The sequence below is a fragment of the Halichoeres trimaculatus genome, unplaced genomic scaffold, assembly GCF_033239565.1.
Source record: "Halichoeres trimaculatus isolate MK-OKI-2021-1 unplaced genomic scaffold, fHalTri1.1 fHalTri1_scaffold_2, whole genome shotgun sequence".
Lineage (NCBI taxonomy): Eukaryota > Metazoa > Chordata > Actinopteri > Labriformes > Labridae > Halichoeres > Halichoeres trimaculatus.
This window is the reverse complement of record NW_027437180.1, coordinates 36,593,980-36,614,607: the sequence shown is the minus strand read 5'-3', so window position 1 is coordinate 36,614,607 and position 20,628 is coordinate 36,593,980. Positions and strand designations below refer to the sequence as shown.

Below are 20,628 nucleotides of genomic sequence, written 5' to 3'. Positions count from 1 at the left end.
TCATTGACTTTCAGCTTCAGGCTGTAGAACACTTAAAGGTAATCAGGATACCATCTATCCTCCGCTGCCGGCAGTATTGTAAGGTGATATATTCGTCTTGGTTTCATCATGAGGACAGTTCCCACAAAAAATACCCCCAAGCAGCACCCGCCGTCCACCTCAACTGCTTGTTATAATCAGGGGTTAAAGAAACAGAAGTGGAGTTTTTAGTCGAGAGTTTGGTTTTCCATTAACCTGGAAGTCATGAAAACAGAGGCATCGTGTTTTTTTCCTGAGTCACTCTCTTGTCTACACACACACACACACACACACACACACACATACACAGTAAGGGAGTAAGGGAAGTCACATGACAGTATAAGGGTGACTGAACAGGTTTGACTTGCATGAAGTATCGGTTCCAACAGGTAAATACTCAGACACCTATGAAGTGCTGGTATATACATGCACAGTCATACAGAGCACCAGGAGTATCATATTGTAGCTTTAGACTCAACACTGTCAATGTAGAAAACACTGAGGTTATTCTTTGACAAATAACACAGATTTTTAATTTTTAATCCTTTAAAATCCTCTTTGTTTTCTTCGGAGTGCCACAATTTGAAAAACCTTTCAATGTCTACCCAAAATGTAAAAGCACTGAGGTCAAATAACTAATGAAAATTTAATTGTGATAAAAACATCCATGTGAATGGAACATGGATGCAGGGATTGCACAGATAACGTTAAATGGCCTTTTAGGGCGTATTCAGACCTGGACTGTTTGGTCCACTTTAAACGGACCAGGGTTTGTTTCCCACGCTGGTACGGACTTTTCATGCAGGTGTGAATAGACACAAACGAACCCTGGTGCGGACCAAACAACCGGACCGAGACCCACTTTTTGAGGTGGTCTCGGTCCGCTTCCAAACAAACTCTGGTACGGTTCATGGTTCTCCGGTGCAGGTCTGAATACAAACCAAGGTCCATCCAAACTAACTACAGGATACATGCGCCTTTTGGGCCTATAAAGCCACCGTAACCTAACCGTCTTTGGTTCATACCTGATCCTCCGTCGTCTATTTAGCCACGCTGTTGCTGGCATGTTGTGGGTCAGGACACGCAGAGCATAGCGTCTCCTTGCTGCGCGCATTCGTCTTCGCTGTTCCTAAATTGTAAACGGTGTTGTTAAGCCTGCTTTGAAGGAGCTGCTCTTGAAACTGATAATGATTTTGCAGCTCTAATAAGAGCACAAACACACATGTTCACCTCCATTTCCAGGTCTGTATTCTGTGTGCTGCCCTTTGTCAGTGCTGTCCAATGAGAGCACTGATCGTCACACATGTAGATGTGTTTACAGAATATAGAATAGAATAGAATAGAATAGAAAATACTTTATTTATCCCCGAATATAGCCCACTTGCAAAAAGTACAATCTGAATATGAACCGCACCAAACGAAAAAAATAAAGTCTGCTTTGGTCCGGACCAAACAAGTGGACCAAAGGACTTTTCTGGTCTGAATACAGCCTAAGTCCCTTAATTTTCCCAATTCTTTGAAACTCATTGCCATGGCCGTACTCCACTATCCTTGAACAAAAATCTGTCAGTTCCCCAAGGAACAACAAAAATAATCCACACCACTGATGAAGATTAATTGCATGCTAGCAAAGAACTGGTGTCACTCGGTGTAAAATCCAAAGAACAGAAATCCCTCATCTGTTTGGAGATTGTTGCAAGAGCTCGTCTGACTGAGCAAGGTTTCCACCTGTAGTTTTCAATAAATCTGTTCTGATAAAGCACTTTTCCACATGGTTTGTATAGTGTCCATTTAACATCAACATTTATTAGCTTAAACATAATGTTGCACTGTGCTTAGAGGTGTGTAAATAAAATATTGATATTGTGATACTTTGACCTCTGATACGATACTGATATTTCAACACTTAATATTGATATTTTTGTTTAAATAAAAGTTCATATTTTAGCCTACTATCCTTTATGTTGCCTATAGATTGTATAATAAATATCATTTCAAAGTATATTAAAAATGTTTAGAAAATTTAATCCCGAAACTTGATAATGTGGGTTTTTGTTAAACTGAGCAAGTCAGTATGCCATAGACATTAATGTTTTCTTTGGTCCTTTCAATTTTGAGTAATATTTTGATTCACATAAACATCATCTCAATTTTTAATAGTTAACTGTGTATATCACAATAAATCACAATTAGTAATAGAATAGAATAGAATAGAAAATACTTTATTTATCCCCGAGGGGAAATTCAGGAGTCACCGCAGCATTTAAGAAAACAAAAGTAAGAAAGAGTATAGAAAGTGCAAAAAGGTCCATAAGAAAGTAGATGACGACATCCCGTCCACCACTCGTCCACCACTCTCCAGCCCAGCCAGTCTCCACCTCCACAGGGTCCAGGACTGAGCCTCCCCAGAAGTCTGTTCAGTCTCTGTCTCCTGGATCCTGTCTGCTCACAGCAGGCAAAGCTCCTCCAATGTGGGGCCGGCGTCCCATGTCAGCTCCGTCAGCCACGTCCGTGAACAGCACGATGCTGCTGGGTTAGCACAGCTAGCTCGTCCATCCCCCGGAGCGAGATCCCACGTTCCCAACAACAATGGATGGAAGGACAGGTCCACGTCGTCACCTCCCAGCTCACATCCGAGAACCAGCACGTCGTCCTCACCTCCTCCTCCTCAGCTCGAGGGAAATCATCAAGCCCTACACTAGTTAGCATTGACATGCTACAGGCTGCTAACAGCTAATTTTGCATGTAAACAATGCAGCCATGGTTACATGTAGGATCTCCAGACAAACACAGGAGAAAAGTAGTAAAAAATGTTGTCGAAGCCACAAAAAGTTTGGTGTCCGTGACCGACAATGAACCATACAAAGTGATGATCCACTCCAAATACAAAGATGACGTGAAAGAGACAAAAATATTACAAGAAACGGACAAAGACGAGAGAGCTGCTGCAACAGGCAGCTACTTGGGTAGCGCCTAGCAACGGAATGTACAACAGGTTGCTGTTTCAGCTGGAATAATATTGTGGTACATCATGATACTATCCTATCGTAACCCAAATATCATGATGCATATCATATCGTATCGAGAGGTTCCTCCCAATACTCACCCCGAACTGTGCTGCAGATGTCATCTGGTGCTATTCAGTCCTTTTTTAACCTAGTGTTCCCTGAACTTCCTGTTCTTGTACGACATATCCTCCATCCCATCCCTCTACAGTTGAATATAGAAAAAAAAATCAATGATTTGGCAGCTAATGTCACCTTTTTTCATTTTTTGACACTAATTTTTTAATGTGGCACTGTCACGATATTTGTTGCTCTTCCGCCAAAGCTGAAAACAGTTCACAGTAGTGGAGTGTATCGTTCATGCTGTACCAAAAGTCTGTATTTATATTGAGAGTTGTGGCATCCATCCAGAACACAACATCGGTTTTGAGTATCTTTTATTACATTGTGAACAGAATTTCCAGTTTATTATGTTCAAAAACATCCAAAACTAAGGAAAACTGTCATCATGCTTCATGAAAAGCACCCAGTCTAGCTTTATTTTCTTCCATAGATCACCACAAACAGTGTAAGAGATGTACAAAACAAAAATGAAATATAGCCATTAACAATAACCAAAACAGAGCCGTTATATTTTTTGATAATGGGCTATTGAAATACTGTTAAACGCTGTGTGGTGATTGAAAAATGAACATATGTTAAAATAATCTGAACATTAAACTCTGAGTACAATTACAGTAAGCAAAGCAAACCTAACTTATAAAATAAACACCCTAAAAATACAATCACGAAAGCATTCATGTGAAACAGAGGATATACCAAATGATAGGCTGACGTAGGTGCATAGTGCACTGAGACCCTCAAAAGGAACGAAGCCCAGCCACATATTACACAATCAACACCAAAGCAGAAGATAAAGAAAAATGAAGGATGCTGTTATGACCTGTAGTTGACATTTCCTTCGCAGTTTTCAACATTGAGTTCAGACTGACCAAAAGGCAGTGTTTATGTTACATCCTGCAGGGAAGCCTTCAAAATAAAAGTCAATTTTTAGCTAAAACCACTTACCTTGATTAAATAAAAACATAAACTGTGTATTAACAAAATAACCGTCCAAAGAAAACCCTTTAAAAAGTGAGGATTTCCATTCTTTTAGAGGAGACCCAGTATGTCTTTTTACTTTTACTGCAATGACAGATTCCTTTGCAGAACTGCAAGATCTCTGATTTGTAAAACCCACAGATCAAGAAACTGGATGATTTCTCGCGCTGCAGCTTTAATGACAAAACAGCACAGACAATTACTCCATCTTCAGGCAGGGAATATTACACAAACAGACTCGAGAACAAGAAAGAAAGGATGATGAGGTTTACTGCCGGTGCAGCTGCAACTGCATCCCCTTCTTTCTGCTCGGTCATGATACAAACGTATGATTTTTTTAGTTTCTATAAGACTATAAAATGAGAAGTTGTCCACATTCAGCAGGAATTTATTGTTCAACTACATTTAAAAGAACAGGAGGAGAGAAATGGGGAGAGAGGAGGTGAAAGAAAAGCTTTGAAACTTCTGAGGGGTGTTGTGACTTTGTGGTAAAAGCTGAAGTATCTATGGAGGGATCACAAGTTGGTACGGTTGTCACATGGACTCACCTCTTTCCTCTGTCTGCTTCTACAGGGTTGCCAGATCCTTTCGCCAAAGTGGTTGTGGACGGCTCAGGGCAATGCCACTCAACAGATACTGTGAGAAACACGCTGGACCCAAAGTGGAACCAACATTATGATCTGTAAGTCAACAAGAGCAGAACGACATTGACGCCTCACATGCTCCATTAGGGAACAAATGAGGCAAGTGTGTGTGGTTTTGTGTCGGAGGTCACACACCTAGTTAAATCTGAATCTGTAAATAAAGCATTGTTGTCACAGAAACGCAGCATGAGGGTTTTGCTGTGTGTGGACGAGCGCTGCCATTACGAGTGTGTCAGGAATGTGGACGGAGAGGACCCTTTACTGTGTGCAGAAACACCCATCTTTAAAGCTTCGCGAACAAAACATCTCGTCGAGTGAGATTTTAGGCATTCTTTGTCTATCTTTCTCTGGACAAGCCGAGTATCAGCCTTTAAGAATCTGTCCCTTGAAACGTGCTTTTTCTTTTTGTCAATGAAATGAGAAGAAACAAGCACTGCCTGAATTTTTAAGCCCATAAAATAATATTTCTTGACTTAATGGTCTGTTGACCCATGAAGCAACTCAAAGCAGAAAGCATCAAGCAGGGCAGTGACAAGTACTCTTATGAAACTTTGTACTTGACTCAGCGGCAGGACGAGTGTTCTCCCTCCAAACCATGAGGCTGTGTGCTGTGACTGTTCCGGCACTTTGTCGACAAGCCGTCACAAGGAGCAATCACCCTAAAGGACCCACTTACAACCAAAGCTTACTTATAGTGGTGAGAGATTGAGGGGAAGCAGTGGTGACAGGAGGAGGGATGAGGGGAAAGGAAGTCCGTTACAAAAAAGTGGAAGAGTGGGAGTAGATTTGCATTTTGCAACCGTGAATAGAATATCATAATACAGAAAAATGAAACTACTTAGGACAAAAAGCATGAAGGCCCTTTAAGTATTCTTGTGGCTCATTCTTTAGCATACAGCTCAATATTCTTAGCATACTTTCATCTACCCACACGCACCTCAAGGCCCGACATTACTCCCCCTCCTCGATCTCCACCCTCTTGGAGGAAAGTGTTTCCGCCAGCGACCCCTGGCCTCTTTCTCTGGTTCAGGAAATGGCTAACATGCCACAGAAAGCTGATGGGAGTGTGGGCTTGGCCATAGGCCAGCTCACCACACCCCCATCTCCAGGCTTCAGCGTTTGGAGGAGCGGTCTTTTCCACGTGTCACTTCGATGACCTTTGGCACCAAACTTCCTAAACCAGTTTTAACTTTCTCTATTCATTTTTCTTGTCTTGAGAAGGACACAGAAACCATGTTGGAAGGTCATGAACTTGGTAGTACGTAGGTCTGGTTTTGGCGTCTTCCCTCCTCTCTTGGCCTCTCAGTGTAACTATTCACATAGCTTTGGTTAAGGAGCCAGATTGGCGCTCTGCTCGCTGTGCTTTTACTTTAGATTAAATGCTGTATATGTCCTGCTGTGCATACCGCATCTTTTTATTATTGCCTGCTTTTTGTCTGCAGACAAACTACTGCAGCGAGGTTTAAAAAAAAAAGATAAGTAGGTGGAACCATCACTTTTGCAGTTAGTTTTCACTTTCTCCACAGCCATCTTTTTTTAAATAGTTTTGCATGTAACAGTAAAAACTACTTCAAAACAGATTTCACAAATATAAAAAATGAGTGCTCAACTCCGCACGTTGGTTAATGTTGTATAAACTTCGGGATTGGTTTCTTCCTGCTTCATTCTTGCTTGCAGTGGGTCTGCACATATAAAGAAGAAATGCTAACGCAACAGAGTTGATCATTCCACAAATGAGTAACCAGTCCTTCTTGGATTCTCCCATAGAAAACATCTAAAAGAAGTGAAAACACAGAATCATTTAAAGATGAAAAAGTCAGAGCAGAGATTACACCAAGTGAACCCGGATTACAACTAGAATACTTTCATACTTAGGGTTTGACTGTGAAGCCTACACATGCAGAATATTTTGTTGTTAAAAAAAAAATTTGAAGGAACACAACAACCAAAAGTGGTTTGGCTTTTTGTCTGTGATGATTTTACATCTGAAAGTGAATGTGTGTGGGTGCATTTTCTAACTGCGTTGTCTCTGTATATACAAATTTCTTAAAGGAAGCTTCCAAAAAGTCATTCAATCCAGTGAGGTTTATTAATCTTGAAGAGAAAGTATTCCTGTTGTTGATATATTTGATGGATGATGAAGATGGTTTCATCATTTAAGTGTGCTGACTAACTTTTTTTGTTGCCAAAACTGCCAAAAACCTCAGTTTCTTCAAGTTTTTTTTCAGTGAAAATAATGTGAAAAGTGTTGAGGGTTTGTCTTATAATCAGGGACTAACCATTGACACATGCTGATAGTTGTCTAGGGTCGCAAAAGCAGAGAGTGCCAGCTTTTTGTAAAGCCAGTGACCTCACTATGGCTGTGGTGATCTGTCACCCCTAAACTCCACACTGCAAAAACTGAAATATTATCAAGTGTTTTTGTCTTTTTTTAAGTAAAAATTGTCTTATTATACTCGATATGAGCCACTTTCAACTTATCAATCCAGAAAAATGTCTTGTTTCAAGTTATCAGAGTACAAAAATGAGGTTTGAATCGCTTGTAACCAGTAAAAAAAATGTGCCAATGGAACAAGAAGAAGAAGACTCCTTGAGACTAGAATAATGTCTTAATACAAGTAACTTTTCTCTTGTTCCATTGGCAGATTTTTTTACTGGTTACAAGCAATTCAGACCTCATTTTTGTCCTTAAATAACTTTAAACAAGACATTTTTCTGGATTGGTCATGTGAATTTGGCTCATATTGAGTCTAAAAAGGAATTTTCTACTGAAAATAAGACAAAAACACTTGATAAGATTTTAGTTTTTGCAGTGCACCGCACGTGCCGCGCAGTGTAGCATGCTGCGCCACTCAATCCGGAGGGGGGAGGACTGGTCCTCGGAGGGTCACAGGCTCTTGAGTGAATAGCGATATCACACAATCACCATCCACTCCCATAACTTTAGATATGTCAGTCCACACCTTGTCCTTTCTGCCTGTATCCTTATAAAAAAGGATGTTTGGGATCATACAGAATGTTGAACTTCTCCACTTCCAAGATCAGCTTCTCTTCATCCATGGCGTCGTGTTGCATCTGGGACCCTCTGACCAACTGTTTACCAGATGCACGTGCCTCCAGATATGACATATTTATAACATATTGGGGAAATTTTTGTTTGAGAGTTCGTGCATTGTGTTTTATTTTGAAACTTCCGGTTAGTGACTCCCTGTGTAGTGCGTTAGAATTTAGGAGTCAGACGCAGTGACAGGAGATGAAAAATGGGGAGGCACGCTGAGCAAAATGGACCAAAAGTTGGGCAAGTTAGACAACTGAGACAGAGTTACGATGCTAATTTTAAGATCAAGAGATTGTTATCAAGAGATGGACGGAAGTGTGTACGAGTTTGTTTCTGAGCAATGTAACTAAGGCATCCCGATTACCAGAGCTGTCATCAGAATTACATTTGAAACACAGATCTTAGTGATTGTGTTTAAGTCCAAAAATGAAAGTAGTCTTTAACTTTTGTTCCAATAATTGTTTCACAATTTCAATAAAAAAACAGTTACAATAAACTGATAATACAGTTAATTCTGGTTACTAGTCTAACCTGAAGATTGGTCTAGAAAAGAGGTGGGTCATCTTATAATCAGGGTCGTCCTATATAGGGATGGGTACCTTTCACATCTGAAACGATACGGTACCCATTCCCGGTACCTGGCAATCAGTACCGGTACTCAACGGTACCAATTTTTGGTACTTATGTGTGTTTATGTGCAAAAAATATCAATTTGTTAAATAATAAAATGTAAACTCTTTTTAATTTAACATATTCATTCTTCGGTATGTGATCTTGTAATGCTGTGTTCATGTCCAGCATGGAAAATGACCCTTTCTTCCACTCTCTCACAGTCTCAAGGATGAATTTTGGTACCTATATATGGTACCTAATGATTTTACGTGAATCGGTACCTGGTACCTTTGAAAGAATTCGGTAGGTACCTTTAAAAGCACCTAATTCGGTACCCATCCCTAGTCCTATATACGGGTCAATACGGTAGTTTGTCTTAGAAGACCAAACCGTTAGTCATGAGGATGTTGAACTGTTTGAAAAGGATATCAAGATCAATAATGAGGTTGGCCTGCAGCTCTCGAGTATCTGCAGGCAACAGGTGCCACTAGGGCTGCAGGTATATTTGCCACAAATGGTGGTCATAAACACATGGTATGGAATTAGAAGAACATATATTGTGAATTTAAGTATTTTTTCACTCCCTTTCCTGTTATAGTTCCATTGGAGCATCACTGTACCACTTGCTTCATACAGCATAGCACAAATTTACTTTCTTTGAAACATCAGTTATCAAATCTGACATGTTGTTGAACGATTTTGTGTGAACTTTTGAACCAAACCTTCTTCACTGTGACCTGTAGAGTTTGAATGTCGCCAAAAACCATCTTAAGAAGACACTGGAGTGAGATAAAGTCTGTTGGTGAATTAGAAAACCGTTCATCTCCCATGTAGCCCGCTCATGTTTTTACAAACACAATGATCTTTGTAGTGTTTTGAGTATGACCTCACTACCTGTAATGTTATTTTGGACAAAGTTTTGGCACAGATACTTTTCTCAACCTGACTGCAAGTCTGAATTTTTGTTTTTGGGGTTCAAGACTGTTCTTTGTACACCAGGCCTGTGCTTCACGCTGACCTGTAAATCTAACCAAACACACGGCGTGAGGGGAGAGGTAATAGATTAAATTTAGAGCACTGTAATGTCCTCAGAGAGGCAACCCAAGTTGCACCACAGCGCTCTGAGCAAAAACACGACACAGAGCTTTCTTCATCTGTTGTTTTAAGATTAAAACATGCTCTTGATGGAGCCTGAGCCAAGTCAGCTTTCATCTTAACAAGGTTAAAAGCACATGCAGGCCCAGACACAACAGAGGTCGCAAAAAAAGAGCAAAGACATCAACCTCTGCAGCAGCCGTCTGACCAGATGAGGATTTTAAACCCACACAGGTTTTAATTTGATTTCATTGCAACTCATTCCCAAACCGTCACGTTTGATGTGCTCAGGAGGGAAACCCCACGTCTTCCCAGAGATGCACAGAGTAATATGGAGCTTGGGATCAGCGCTGGGCTGTAATTTTGTCAGTGTATGTGTCAGCAAATGTGTGATTGTGCATTTAAATGTTGAACTCTGCGTGTTTACTGCGAGTACTGTCTGCGTCTCAGACTGCGGTGGAGCACATCACGGGGACTTCCTCTCCTCTGCAACCACGACTAGACTGGCCTCATCTGTGCTAAATCTGCACTAACACACACACACACACACATATGCAAGCACAAACTGTGGAGTTACTTCAAAATAAGCTAATCAGCTTCATTACAGCCTGAAAGTCTGAACCACTAAAACCATCTGCGCTGTTTTCTCACTGTCAGAGAGGAGCGGTTGAATAGATGTGAAATAGCAGTTTTACTTGTGCATGTTTGGAGAATGGGTTTTGCAGTTAGTTGTTGTTTCGAGTCTTTGTACTATTTTAATTTCAACCCATTTTTTTTTTCCAATTATTTTTATTTTTACTTTTATATTTATTTTATTATAAGTTTTTTAACTCAATTTATTTTTTTTATTATTTTATTATAATTATCATAATTGTAATATTAATTTTTTTTTTATTTATTTATTTGTATAACTTTTTAAATTATTTTATTTTGTTTTTATTTATGTTGTTGGAGAATGGGTTTTGTAGTTAGTTGTTGTTAGTTGATGTTTTGGGTCTTTGTACTATTAAGATTTCAACCCATTATTTTTTCTTCCCAATTATTTTTATTTTTACTTTTATTTCATTATTTTTTACACTCAGTTTATTTATTATTTTTATTTTATTATAATTATCATAATTGTAATAATTATCACTATTATTTGTTTATTTATTTTTATTTTTGTTACTTTTAAAATTATTTTATTTTGTTTTTATTTAACCACTAAAACCATGTGCGCTGTTTTCTTGCTGTCAGAGAGGAGTGGTTGAATAGATGTGAAATAGTAGTTTTACTTGCGCATGTTTTTGGAGAACGGGTTTTGCAGTAAGTTGTTGTTAGTTGTTGTTCCGGGTCTTTGTACTATTTTAATTTCAACCCATTGTTTTTTTTCCAATTGTTTTTATTTTTACTTTTAATTTAATTTTATTATTTTTTTAACTTATTTTTTTATTATTTTATTATAATTATCATAATAGTAATAATAATAATTATTATTATGATTATTTGTTTATTTATTTTTATGTAATTTTATTTTTTAATTACTTTTTAAATTATTTTATTTTGTTTTATTTTTGTTTCTTACTACTTAGGGATGGGTATCTTTCACATTTGAAAAAATACGTTACCAGTTTACAGAATTCAGGCGGTACCCATAAAAGTACCTAATTCAGTTCCCATCCCTATTACTACTCAAGTTTTACTTTTTCTACTTTTCTAATCTTAAGTATTAAATCACAATAACTTCATGGAGAGAGGTCAGCTTAAGCCGGAGTCAAATTCCTTGTTTTCTTGAAGATACTTGGCGAAAAAGGCTATTCTGATTCTTATTGCTATTGTAAGGATTGCAAAAACTTACTAATCTATCTTCTTTTGCTCTTGTCAGATACATCGGAAAGGCCGACTCAATCACCATCAGTGTTTGGAACCACAAGAAGATCCACAAAAAGCAGGGTGCCGGTTTCCTGGGCTGTGTGCGTCTCCTGTCCAACGCCATCAACAGACTTAAAGACACTGGCTGTAAGTTCCTGTTTACGCCTGTGTGTGTATAAATGCATACTCTTTAAATGCTTGCTGATATCTAGCCTCCTCATGCTCCCTCCTCTTATATCTTGTTCATAGTGTGATGTGGAGACTGAACACACACCCTCAACTAAGGAGTCATACTTGCCAGGGGAGCTTTCCTTGATAGCTTGCAGCTAGCTTTTAGCATCCCTGTCTCTCACACTCGTTCTGCTGCCTCAGTGCCAGCTATTCATCATCACAAGATTTATGTGCACTATACAGAAAAACCCCTGCAGGCCACACTTATCAAAAATATTGCCTGCTGCAGATATTAGCCACCTGGGACTGAATCAATAGCTGCAAATCATGTTGCAGCAATGCAGCTTTCAGTCAAGGACACTAACAACTATTGTTGGAATCACAGTCCTGCTGATGTACTTTTGGCCACTGATTCACGAGGAAGAAGGAGGAGGAGGCTGTGACTTATTTGATTTAAGTAGAGTGTGGGTAATATTTGAAGGAACACACACATCCTCAGGTGGTTGGATTAAAACCGCTGCACATGTGTTGTGTGTTTTGATTTACTCTCTCTAGACATGGCTTGTTAGTCCTGTCTGCCTTGTTTCCAGAGCCGGTCTGTTGATATTGACACAGATACACAAATGAACATTCCTTCCACTCACTCTTCTTTCCATTCATCATCTCTCTGACCTGTCTTAAACTCAGTCAGGCATGAACCAGAACCACAATGACTTTCATTTGTTCTGCTTTTTATGGATCTTTCCTCTATTGTTTCTCTTACTGTGATTGACGTTTCTTTCATGCGTACATGTGGAACAGATGTACCAGCCTTTAAAACTAACTCAAAACTGTCAGGCTAAGTTCAGAATAAGCTCCAGGAACCTTTTATGTTCACTACTAAATGGCACTCTTGGGTCATAAAGTTCACCCCCTAATCTGCCAAAAACCACAACAGCGTCAGGGCTGCTGCAAAAAGGACTTCAACACCACTGGCAGCCTTGTGCCACATTTTTTCTCAATCGAATGCCCTTAGATTTACCCACAGCTTCCCAACACAGACGGTATAGGCTCCATACGGGCTCCAGAACAGCCACTTACTGAAATTATACTCTATCACAGCAGCAGGAAGTGGACAGGGAGACATATTCTGTGACATTATCCCACTGTCCTCGTCCTGTGTGCTGCAGACAGAGTCGTGCCCGGGCTGTGGTCTGACCCAGATGTATACACACATAGACTGACACACAAAGACTTACTGGAAATGCTTTTGTTCTTAGAAATCATAGTCACACTCAGTTCATTTTGTCATTCAAAGCTAACCAAAAGTCTGACACTCCTGCACACACAAACACACACACATAGGCCTGCAAGCCAGAAAACCCAGATCCTGCATGATTGTCGAGTTAAAACAAAGTCTGTCTGGCTCTTCACTTAGCTCTACTTCCTTTTGTGCTGCAGAAACAAACCTATGAATCCTGTTTCTTACTTCTAAACTTACAGACTCAGTCACAGTCCCATCTTACATCATTACATTGGGAGAGTTTGTCTGTGAACAACATAACTCAAAAAGTTACAAACCAATCTTCATGAAATTTTCAGGAAATGTTCAAAATGGAATAAGGAAGAAGTGATTAAATTTTGGAGGTGATCTGGATCACCGTCTGGATCCAGGACTTTTTTTAAAGGATTCTTTATCATTGTGAGATAGGGCTGTTTTCACCATATGTGTATATAACTCCACCATAAATGGTCAGATTGCTTTGCAAAACAACACAAAACAAGGTCACCATAGTTTCTGACAGATGTAAAAGTATGATCCAGATCCTGACAATATTCTGGAAACAAAGATCAGGAATATGAAATGTGTACTGGGTCATCATAATTTTCAACACTGTCAGGTAACAAATAATCGTACAAACCTGCAACTAACACCAAATTGTAGCAGAAAGTCTGCTGAAAGGGAGTATAACATTAAAGTAGGACTGAAGTGTTGGTGACAATCACAATATGCTTGGAGGAGGTCTGCGCTCTCTGAGTGCTTTTCTAGTGTCTAAATGCTATTACTCAGTATACTTGTCTTGATCATCCAAGACTGGATTAATAAACAGCATGCAGGCCAAAGGTACATTTAATCAAACTACACCAGCTGACAGAGTTTAGCAGTTTGAGCAGCAAGGTCTGTCCTTGTTGAAAGCTAAACAGGAGAGTGATAGAACACGGTTAAAAGAACACGGGTTAAACTGTTTGTGATAATGTTCATTCCAACCCACAGTCAGCAGTCATTCTGCAGTGGTCTGTTCAAACTTGAGAGTCTATCAATAAAATGAAGAGTGAGGTTATGTTAGCTCTGATTGGTAGATGAGCACTGGAAGACATAACCAGGATTCACAGTCCACGTTACGGACACATCTCAGAACACTGAGCTGTGAGGAACTCTGAATGAAGGGGCTGTTTACACAACAACAGTTTTAAGGTGAAACGCAAAAGTATTGTTGTGTTTCAGCCTCCTGTTTACACAAAAACTGCGTTTTAACCTACCTAAAATGCAAACTTTTGAAAATGGCCTCCAGAGTGGAAATTTTCTGAAATGGTGCTGCCGCCGTTGCTGGCGGTTTCAGTGGAAGCAGTACAACAGTATCATTGTTGCTGTCTTTCAACAAAATGAGCATCTGTTGCTCCACTTCTGCAATTAGCCCTCACCAACACACCAGATGATTGTCCCAACTCTACTTCAGTGGAGATCTACCAAAAGCCGCTTATGGACAAGACAGTTATAGCGCCAACTACAGGCCTGGCATGCTTACTACAGCGTTTCAAACCCCTGTGTATACCAGTTTTTTACTGCGAATTAGCGTTTTCGGATGAAACGTCGTGCAAACGGGGCCATACTCAGCTCATAAATACACTGCTAACTGAGTTTGTGAAGTTTGATCGTTGTCACGTTTCAAACAAAAGCGCTGCAAATACAACCATGACATCATCACTCTGCATCCTGTAAAGCCGCGTTTCCACCAGGAAGTCTGGGTCGGTTCAGTACGGTTTGGCACGGTTTGGTACAGTTAAGCCTGATCCCGTTTTGATTCCACAGCCAAACTGTGCCCTCTCGTGGTAGGCGGCGTGTAAGCCAGATGCTGAAAGTCCCAGCTGTTAAACAGCAGTGTGACGCCTTAGCAGCGCGACACAGTTTACCCTGCTAATAAATCCAACGAAGAAGAAAAACTCGACACAGTTTGACCAATCAACGGTCTGCAGTGTTGTAGCAGATCGGTTCAGTCTGGCACCCATACAGAAGGGTCCCAAAAAAGTAGGCCGGCCCATCTCAGTTTTTGGGGATCTGTCCTGGGATAAGTCAATGGAAACGCCACAAAATGCGCGCCATACCGAGACAATCCGAACCGGTCTGCTTGGTGGAAACGCGGCTTAAGTTGTTTTGAATAAAGTAAATGGTGTACAAAAGAAGATCCAATCTTCTTTATTTGTTTTAAACGTCTTTACGACAGTGGGAATCAGAGTCATGGGAATCAGAGTCTTTATCCCAGAGAAACACCAGCTTTTCCGCATAGGTCTCACAGCGCCTTTAAATAGGACCATGCTAGTACAACATGAAACGACTGAAGACGAGGCGAGGGCTTAAGGTTTAAGATCTGTCAAAGTTGTGTCTCTCTGCTCCTCTCTTTCATTTCAAGAAGAAAATCTGCTCATTATCCCGTCCATGGGAGGCTGAGGCCATCCCTGTTTAGTCTAGACATGTATCCGGAACAGATGCATGTGCGCACACGTACACATGCATGCAGCTTCTTCTGGAAACAAGCTATAGGATTGTTTAAATGTGCTCAGTTGTACTAAGAGATAGACTCACAGTTTTATGTGCGTAAAGAATCATAAAGGCAAACCAAAGACATGACAAATCCAGTCTGACTGTGGTTTTAGTGTAAGCACACTGAGAACTGGGGCATCTACTCATCTTCCTTTTGCTCACTCACTCTGAGTCTTCTTCCCCTGCATACCACCCTGCACTTACACACACACATGCACACACAGCCTTTGTATGATTAAGCTTATTTGCTGTTTTTAATTCTAAGTAAGCTTAAGCCCCTGCAGTCACCTTCTCCCCACAGACATTCCAGCAATTTGTTCGCTAATGGGCACCAATTTATATCACTCTTGTGTTAGTCAGCTCGACTGGCCAGCACTCTGCGTTCGTGTGTGTGTGTGTCTGTGTGTGAGTTTGGGAGGTGGGGGGTTGCTGTGTGTATCTGTGTCTGGATCTTGTTCAGAGTCTTCCTGGGTTGTGTTTCTGTGCTGTCTGTGTCTGGCAGCGCTATCCTGCCCTGAACAGACAATGAGTTCCTACTGATCCAGGATCAACAAGACCGCCTTCAACTTACTGGTCCAAAATGTTTCACATGTTTCAGCGCAGAGGTTGATTTATTTTAGGTCTGAGACATCATCATGATACTGTGTTGTTTGAGTTACACTTTTTTTCTGTCTGTCATGAGCTCAACACAGCAGGGATAAACCGTGTAAATGCGTTACTTTGTTTGAATGAAGAAGGACTCTGAATGTTTTCGTGTCTATTTTCTTCCCTGCAGATCAGAGACTTGACCTGAATAAGCTTGGTCCCAATGACAATGATACTGTGAGAGGACAGATAGTTGGTAAGGAAAACAAACACACTCTCACATTTTCATACCACAGATCACATCTGAGTTGTTATTATATTTATGGACTGCACAAGCCGAGGACTTAAGGTATGTGTCTGTTTGCATTTTCTTGCAGCTCTGGTTTTCACTGAGTGTACAAACATTGAACCTTTTAACAGCAGGTGCTTTGTAAGAACTATTCCCTTATGTTGAGCAAAGTAATTCTGCAAATAGCAAATGCATGTTAAGATGTCTTGGTGCATTGAATAATTTAAATACAGGAGAAACACATGATGACCAGAGGTGAACCCTCTGTTTGGCTCAGTTTATTACAAACACTGAACAAAGAGAGATTTTCTGGATATTTAATTTTAAAAGTCTGTCATCTGCAAAATCACAAATGATCTGATATTGCAGTAGTGAAGTAAACAAAGTCAAGTATCATTGATCTCCCTTCTGTCTTCTTTTGTCACTGTACAGTAAGTCTACAATCCAGAGATCGCATTGGGACAGGGGGTCCAGTGGTGGACTGCAGCCGCCTGTTCGACAATGACTTACCTGATGGGTCAGTATTACTCCAACTGAATTTCCCCTTTGGAAGTAGCCTCCTTCAAATACTCACCCCTGATGGACTCAAGAAATTTTCACAAGCTGTGTTACCCAAATTTCTTAAAGTTGCTTGATTACAAGGTCCTGAAGTGTTTCCTTAGGTTTAGTTTTGAAAGGAAGGTTATGACATGTGAGGACGTCACAGTCTGATGTTTACTTCATGATGGTTGATGAAAAAACAGAGACCTATGTGATGATAATAGTATCAGCATTTACATCAGTGCTACATGCAAACAGGTTCTTTGATTGTTTTATCTTAAAGATAATTCTCTTTCTCCGTCTTTAGTCCTGGTTATTGTTTTCCAAACCAAACTGACGACATTTCAAAGTAAAAAAAAGAAAAGATGTAGACTATGTAACCGGATGCTTCTCCGTCTTTTGACTTTTCCCACTTTTTAGGGTCACACAGCGAGAAAACAGTTTCCAGTTCATGTTCCACCCTTTGATTTGAGACAGTTTTAATAACAATAATAACTTTATTTATATAGCACTTTTAAAAACAGCAGTTTACAAAGTGCTTGACAACAGACAGGATCACAACAAAGCACAGGGAAATAAAAACAGCACACAAAACAAGACCATAACAAGAAGCACAAACCATAGAAACCCAGACAATACAAGAATAATGCAATATAAAATGGCTAAAAACATAAACTCGTTAAGAAAAAGAAAGAAAGCAATAAAAGGCAGTTAAAAACAAAAAGCAGGACAACAAACATAAAAAGATGAAATTATAATGATAATAAAATAATAAATAAGTGGTAATAATAGTATAGTATGGTAGTAACTAAATTTCAAATCTGATGTTACATTGTAAACCCCTCACATTTATCTTGGCTTAGGGCTGGCACTAGTCAGGCTTGGGACTCCTGGTTGGCAACAACAGCAGTTTGGTAGGGATGTGCGATGATTTTGAAAAATTCAAATAGTCCTTAACATAAAAAAAAAAATCAAATAGTTCATGTGATGATGGCTTTGTTTTGTCTGCAGCAGGTTGCAGTTTTTTTTACCAAGTGCTGGGGTTGTTACATGCCACCCTCACAAAAAAGCAGATGATCTGGACAGGAAGTTGTGCACATAAACCACCAAAAAACCCCAGTGACTTTCAAAATAAAATAAAATAAAACAAATAATGTCAAAAAAACCAGAATGTATTTAAGTTGAGTTGACTACAAAAAGCAGACATAATGAGCAGAGCCAGGCCAGGAGGCAACAGATTAGAGGTTTTAAAGCCCAACAAAAATGAGGAGAGGCTCAATAATTTTGAATAGTTGACAGCAGATATCAAATACACTACAAAAACTGAAAATTTATCAAGTGTTTTTGTCTTATTTTAAGTACAAAACTTCTTTTCAGACACCAACCTGACCAGTCCAGAAAAATGTCTTGTTTCAAGTTATTTAAAGACAAAATGAGGTCTGAATTGCTTGTAACAAGTACATAAAATTCTGCCAATGGAACAAGAGAAATTTGCTCCAAACTATAACAATGTCAAGTAACTCATTTTCGCCATTAAATAACTTAAAACAAGACATTTTTTCTGGACCAATAGGTTGAATGTGACTCATATCAAGTATAACAAGTTTGTTTTTACTTAAAATAAGATAAAAACACTTGATGAGGTTTCAGTTTTTTGCAGTGTAGCGCTTTTTCTTGAAATGCCCATCCCTTCAATTTGGAGCTCAGTGTCTTGCTCGATGACACTTGGATCAAGCTTGGATCAAGCCCCAGGCCTTCAGATTGGGAGACGACTCCACCACATTCAGCTGTTTTCCTGCCTGTGATTATCTTTCCATCAGATGTTGACTGTTTTAAGGGAACTATCTCACATTGATGCTTTTCATTCTCATACGTTTTCATCTGTTATCAAACAGCTGGGAGGAGAGAAGGACGGCTTCTGGAAGGATACAGTACCTGAACCACATCACACGCACCACGCAATGGGAGAGACCCACCAGGTACACCTGCACACGTCCTACACACGACACAAAGTTCCTCTTCAAATTATTGTATTAATGTTAAACTGTGAGCTTTGTTAACACTGGAACTAACGATCAGATTGTTGACCTTTTCACGACCTGCCAAATGTGCAGCACAACTAACTCAAACAAAACTTTGAGAACAGGGGTCTGTTTGAGCGTTGAAGTGGTTTATCTTTCCCCTCCTCCCTTTTCAAGAGAAAACAGAAACATCCACTCAGACTAACTTACAACACAACAATAACAGTCTGTTGGTAATGAGTCAATTGCTGTCAATTTCCTCAGCTTCCCACCCCATCGCACACACACACATGCACAGTTGCTCAAACACAGACGCTTACAGCTAAAAGAACTAGTCAGCCAGTCGGGCAGCCAGGTTTTACTTGGCCCTTTTTCCAACAGGAACAACTGTCGTCTTCCTAGCTGGCTCATATCAGTGGAGCCGTCAGGGGAGTAAGCAAACAAACCACCCCCCTCCCACCTCCTCACCCACTCTTAGTACTAGTCTACTCAAGGAAGCAAGGGAGAACAAGGTGGGAGCAGCAGGAAGGGTGAGAGAAAGGTTAAGTAGTGTGACATTTAAGGAAGCAGATGGGGTGAGCCTGAGGAGGAAGATGGTAGGAATGATGGGGAAAGATTAAAGCAGCAGAATAAGTTAGAGGAGGAAGACGCATCACCACAAAAAGTATGTTTAGTCATTTGATTTTTATTGTACTTCTTTCAATAGCAGGGCATAAGAATAAATAACAACGATCAGTTAAAGGATATGAGTGGAGCTTGAGGAAGGGGGAGATGGAAGAAGTAGAAGGGGAGGGAGGGTACGGGCAGGAAGTGAGTAGTTAGGTCGACCGACAAGGGTCCAGAGTTTAAGATAGCCAAGGCGTCAGTTACTGCGGACAGGCAGACAGTGGTCAGACATGTCTCTCTCTCACACACACACATATTAAGAAACAGTAGAGTCTGGAAGTAAGACTGTCTCTGTTTCCTTCCTCTTATCAGATATCTCTGCGTAGGTCCTGATGTTAATGAGCGCACGAATGCTTAAAGACTCTGTTACAGTTTAGTAACTGTTACACTAAAACCTTAAACTGAAATAGCTAACCATGACACAAAAGGTTTCACAGTCATTACATCAGACTATTTTGTGTGTCTAGACTCCACTCGAACGATTACTCAGACCACACCTGTGACATAGCCCATTAGCACCCTCATAGGACACAGTAATGCAGCTATTGTAAAAGTAATAAGCTACTGGGAAAGGAAACTGTCTCTTTATCTACTCTACACTCTCATTAATGTCTCACCGGTACTTTTTGCTTACTTTTTGCTAATTAACTCCCTCGAAGCAGCAGACACAACAGACAAGAGAAGCACGTCTTCGGCAGCTGATCCTGCAATCAGTCTGTTTTGTTCTTCCTGGCTGGAGCTCACAGTGTTCGTAGCACCAGAGCTGAGTTAAAACATGTTGTTTAGAATAGAAAAGAAAAGAAAATACTTAATTTATCCCTAACTTCTTCCAATGTGGCATTAGTGTTAGCTCCGTTAGTGATGTCTATGATTAGCATGACCCTACTCTGCCTTCTGGTATTCCCTCTGTTGCTGGGTTAGCACGGCTAGCTCGTCAATATTACTGGAGATAGATCTTACGTTCCCAATAACGATGGATGGAAGGACTGGTCGACGTCCTCACTTCTTAGCTCACACCTGAGAACCAGCACGTCGTCCTCACCTCCTTCTCCTCACCTTGTGGGGAAACATCAGGCCTAGCACTAGTTAGCATCGACATGCTACAGGCTGCTAACGTCTGATTTAATACGTAAACAGTGTGGCCATGGTTACATGAAGGATCTCCAGACAAAC

General features: G+C 40.1%; 1 protein-coding gene across 2 annotated transcripts in view; it reads left to right on the top strand.

Annotated features, from left to right (window-relative positions):
* LOC141804139 (E3 ubiquitin-protein ligase SMURF2-like) overlaps positions 1-20,628 on the top strand; it is an 81,538-nt gene that overhangs the window by 30,324 nt on the left and 30,586 nt on the right. For both annotated transcript variants that reach the window (XM_074688450.1, XM_074688441.1), the window contains exons 3-7: positions 4,698-4,806; positions 11,398-11,531; positions 16,130-16,195; positions 16,661-16,745; positions 18,664-18,747. In XM_074688450.1, coding sequence (XP_074544551.1) covers positions 4,698-4,806; positions 11,398-11,531; positions 16,130-16,195; positions 16,661-16,745; positions 18,664-18,747 — 478 coding nt within the window. The remainder of the gene's footprint in view (positions 1-4,697; positions 4,807-11,397; positions 11,532-16,129; positions 16,196-16,660; positions 16,746-18,663; positions 18,748-20,628) is intronic.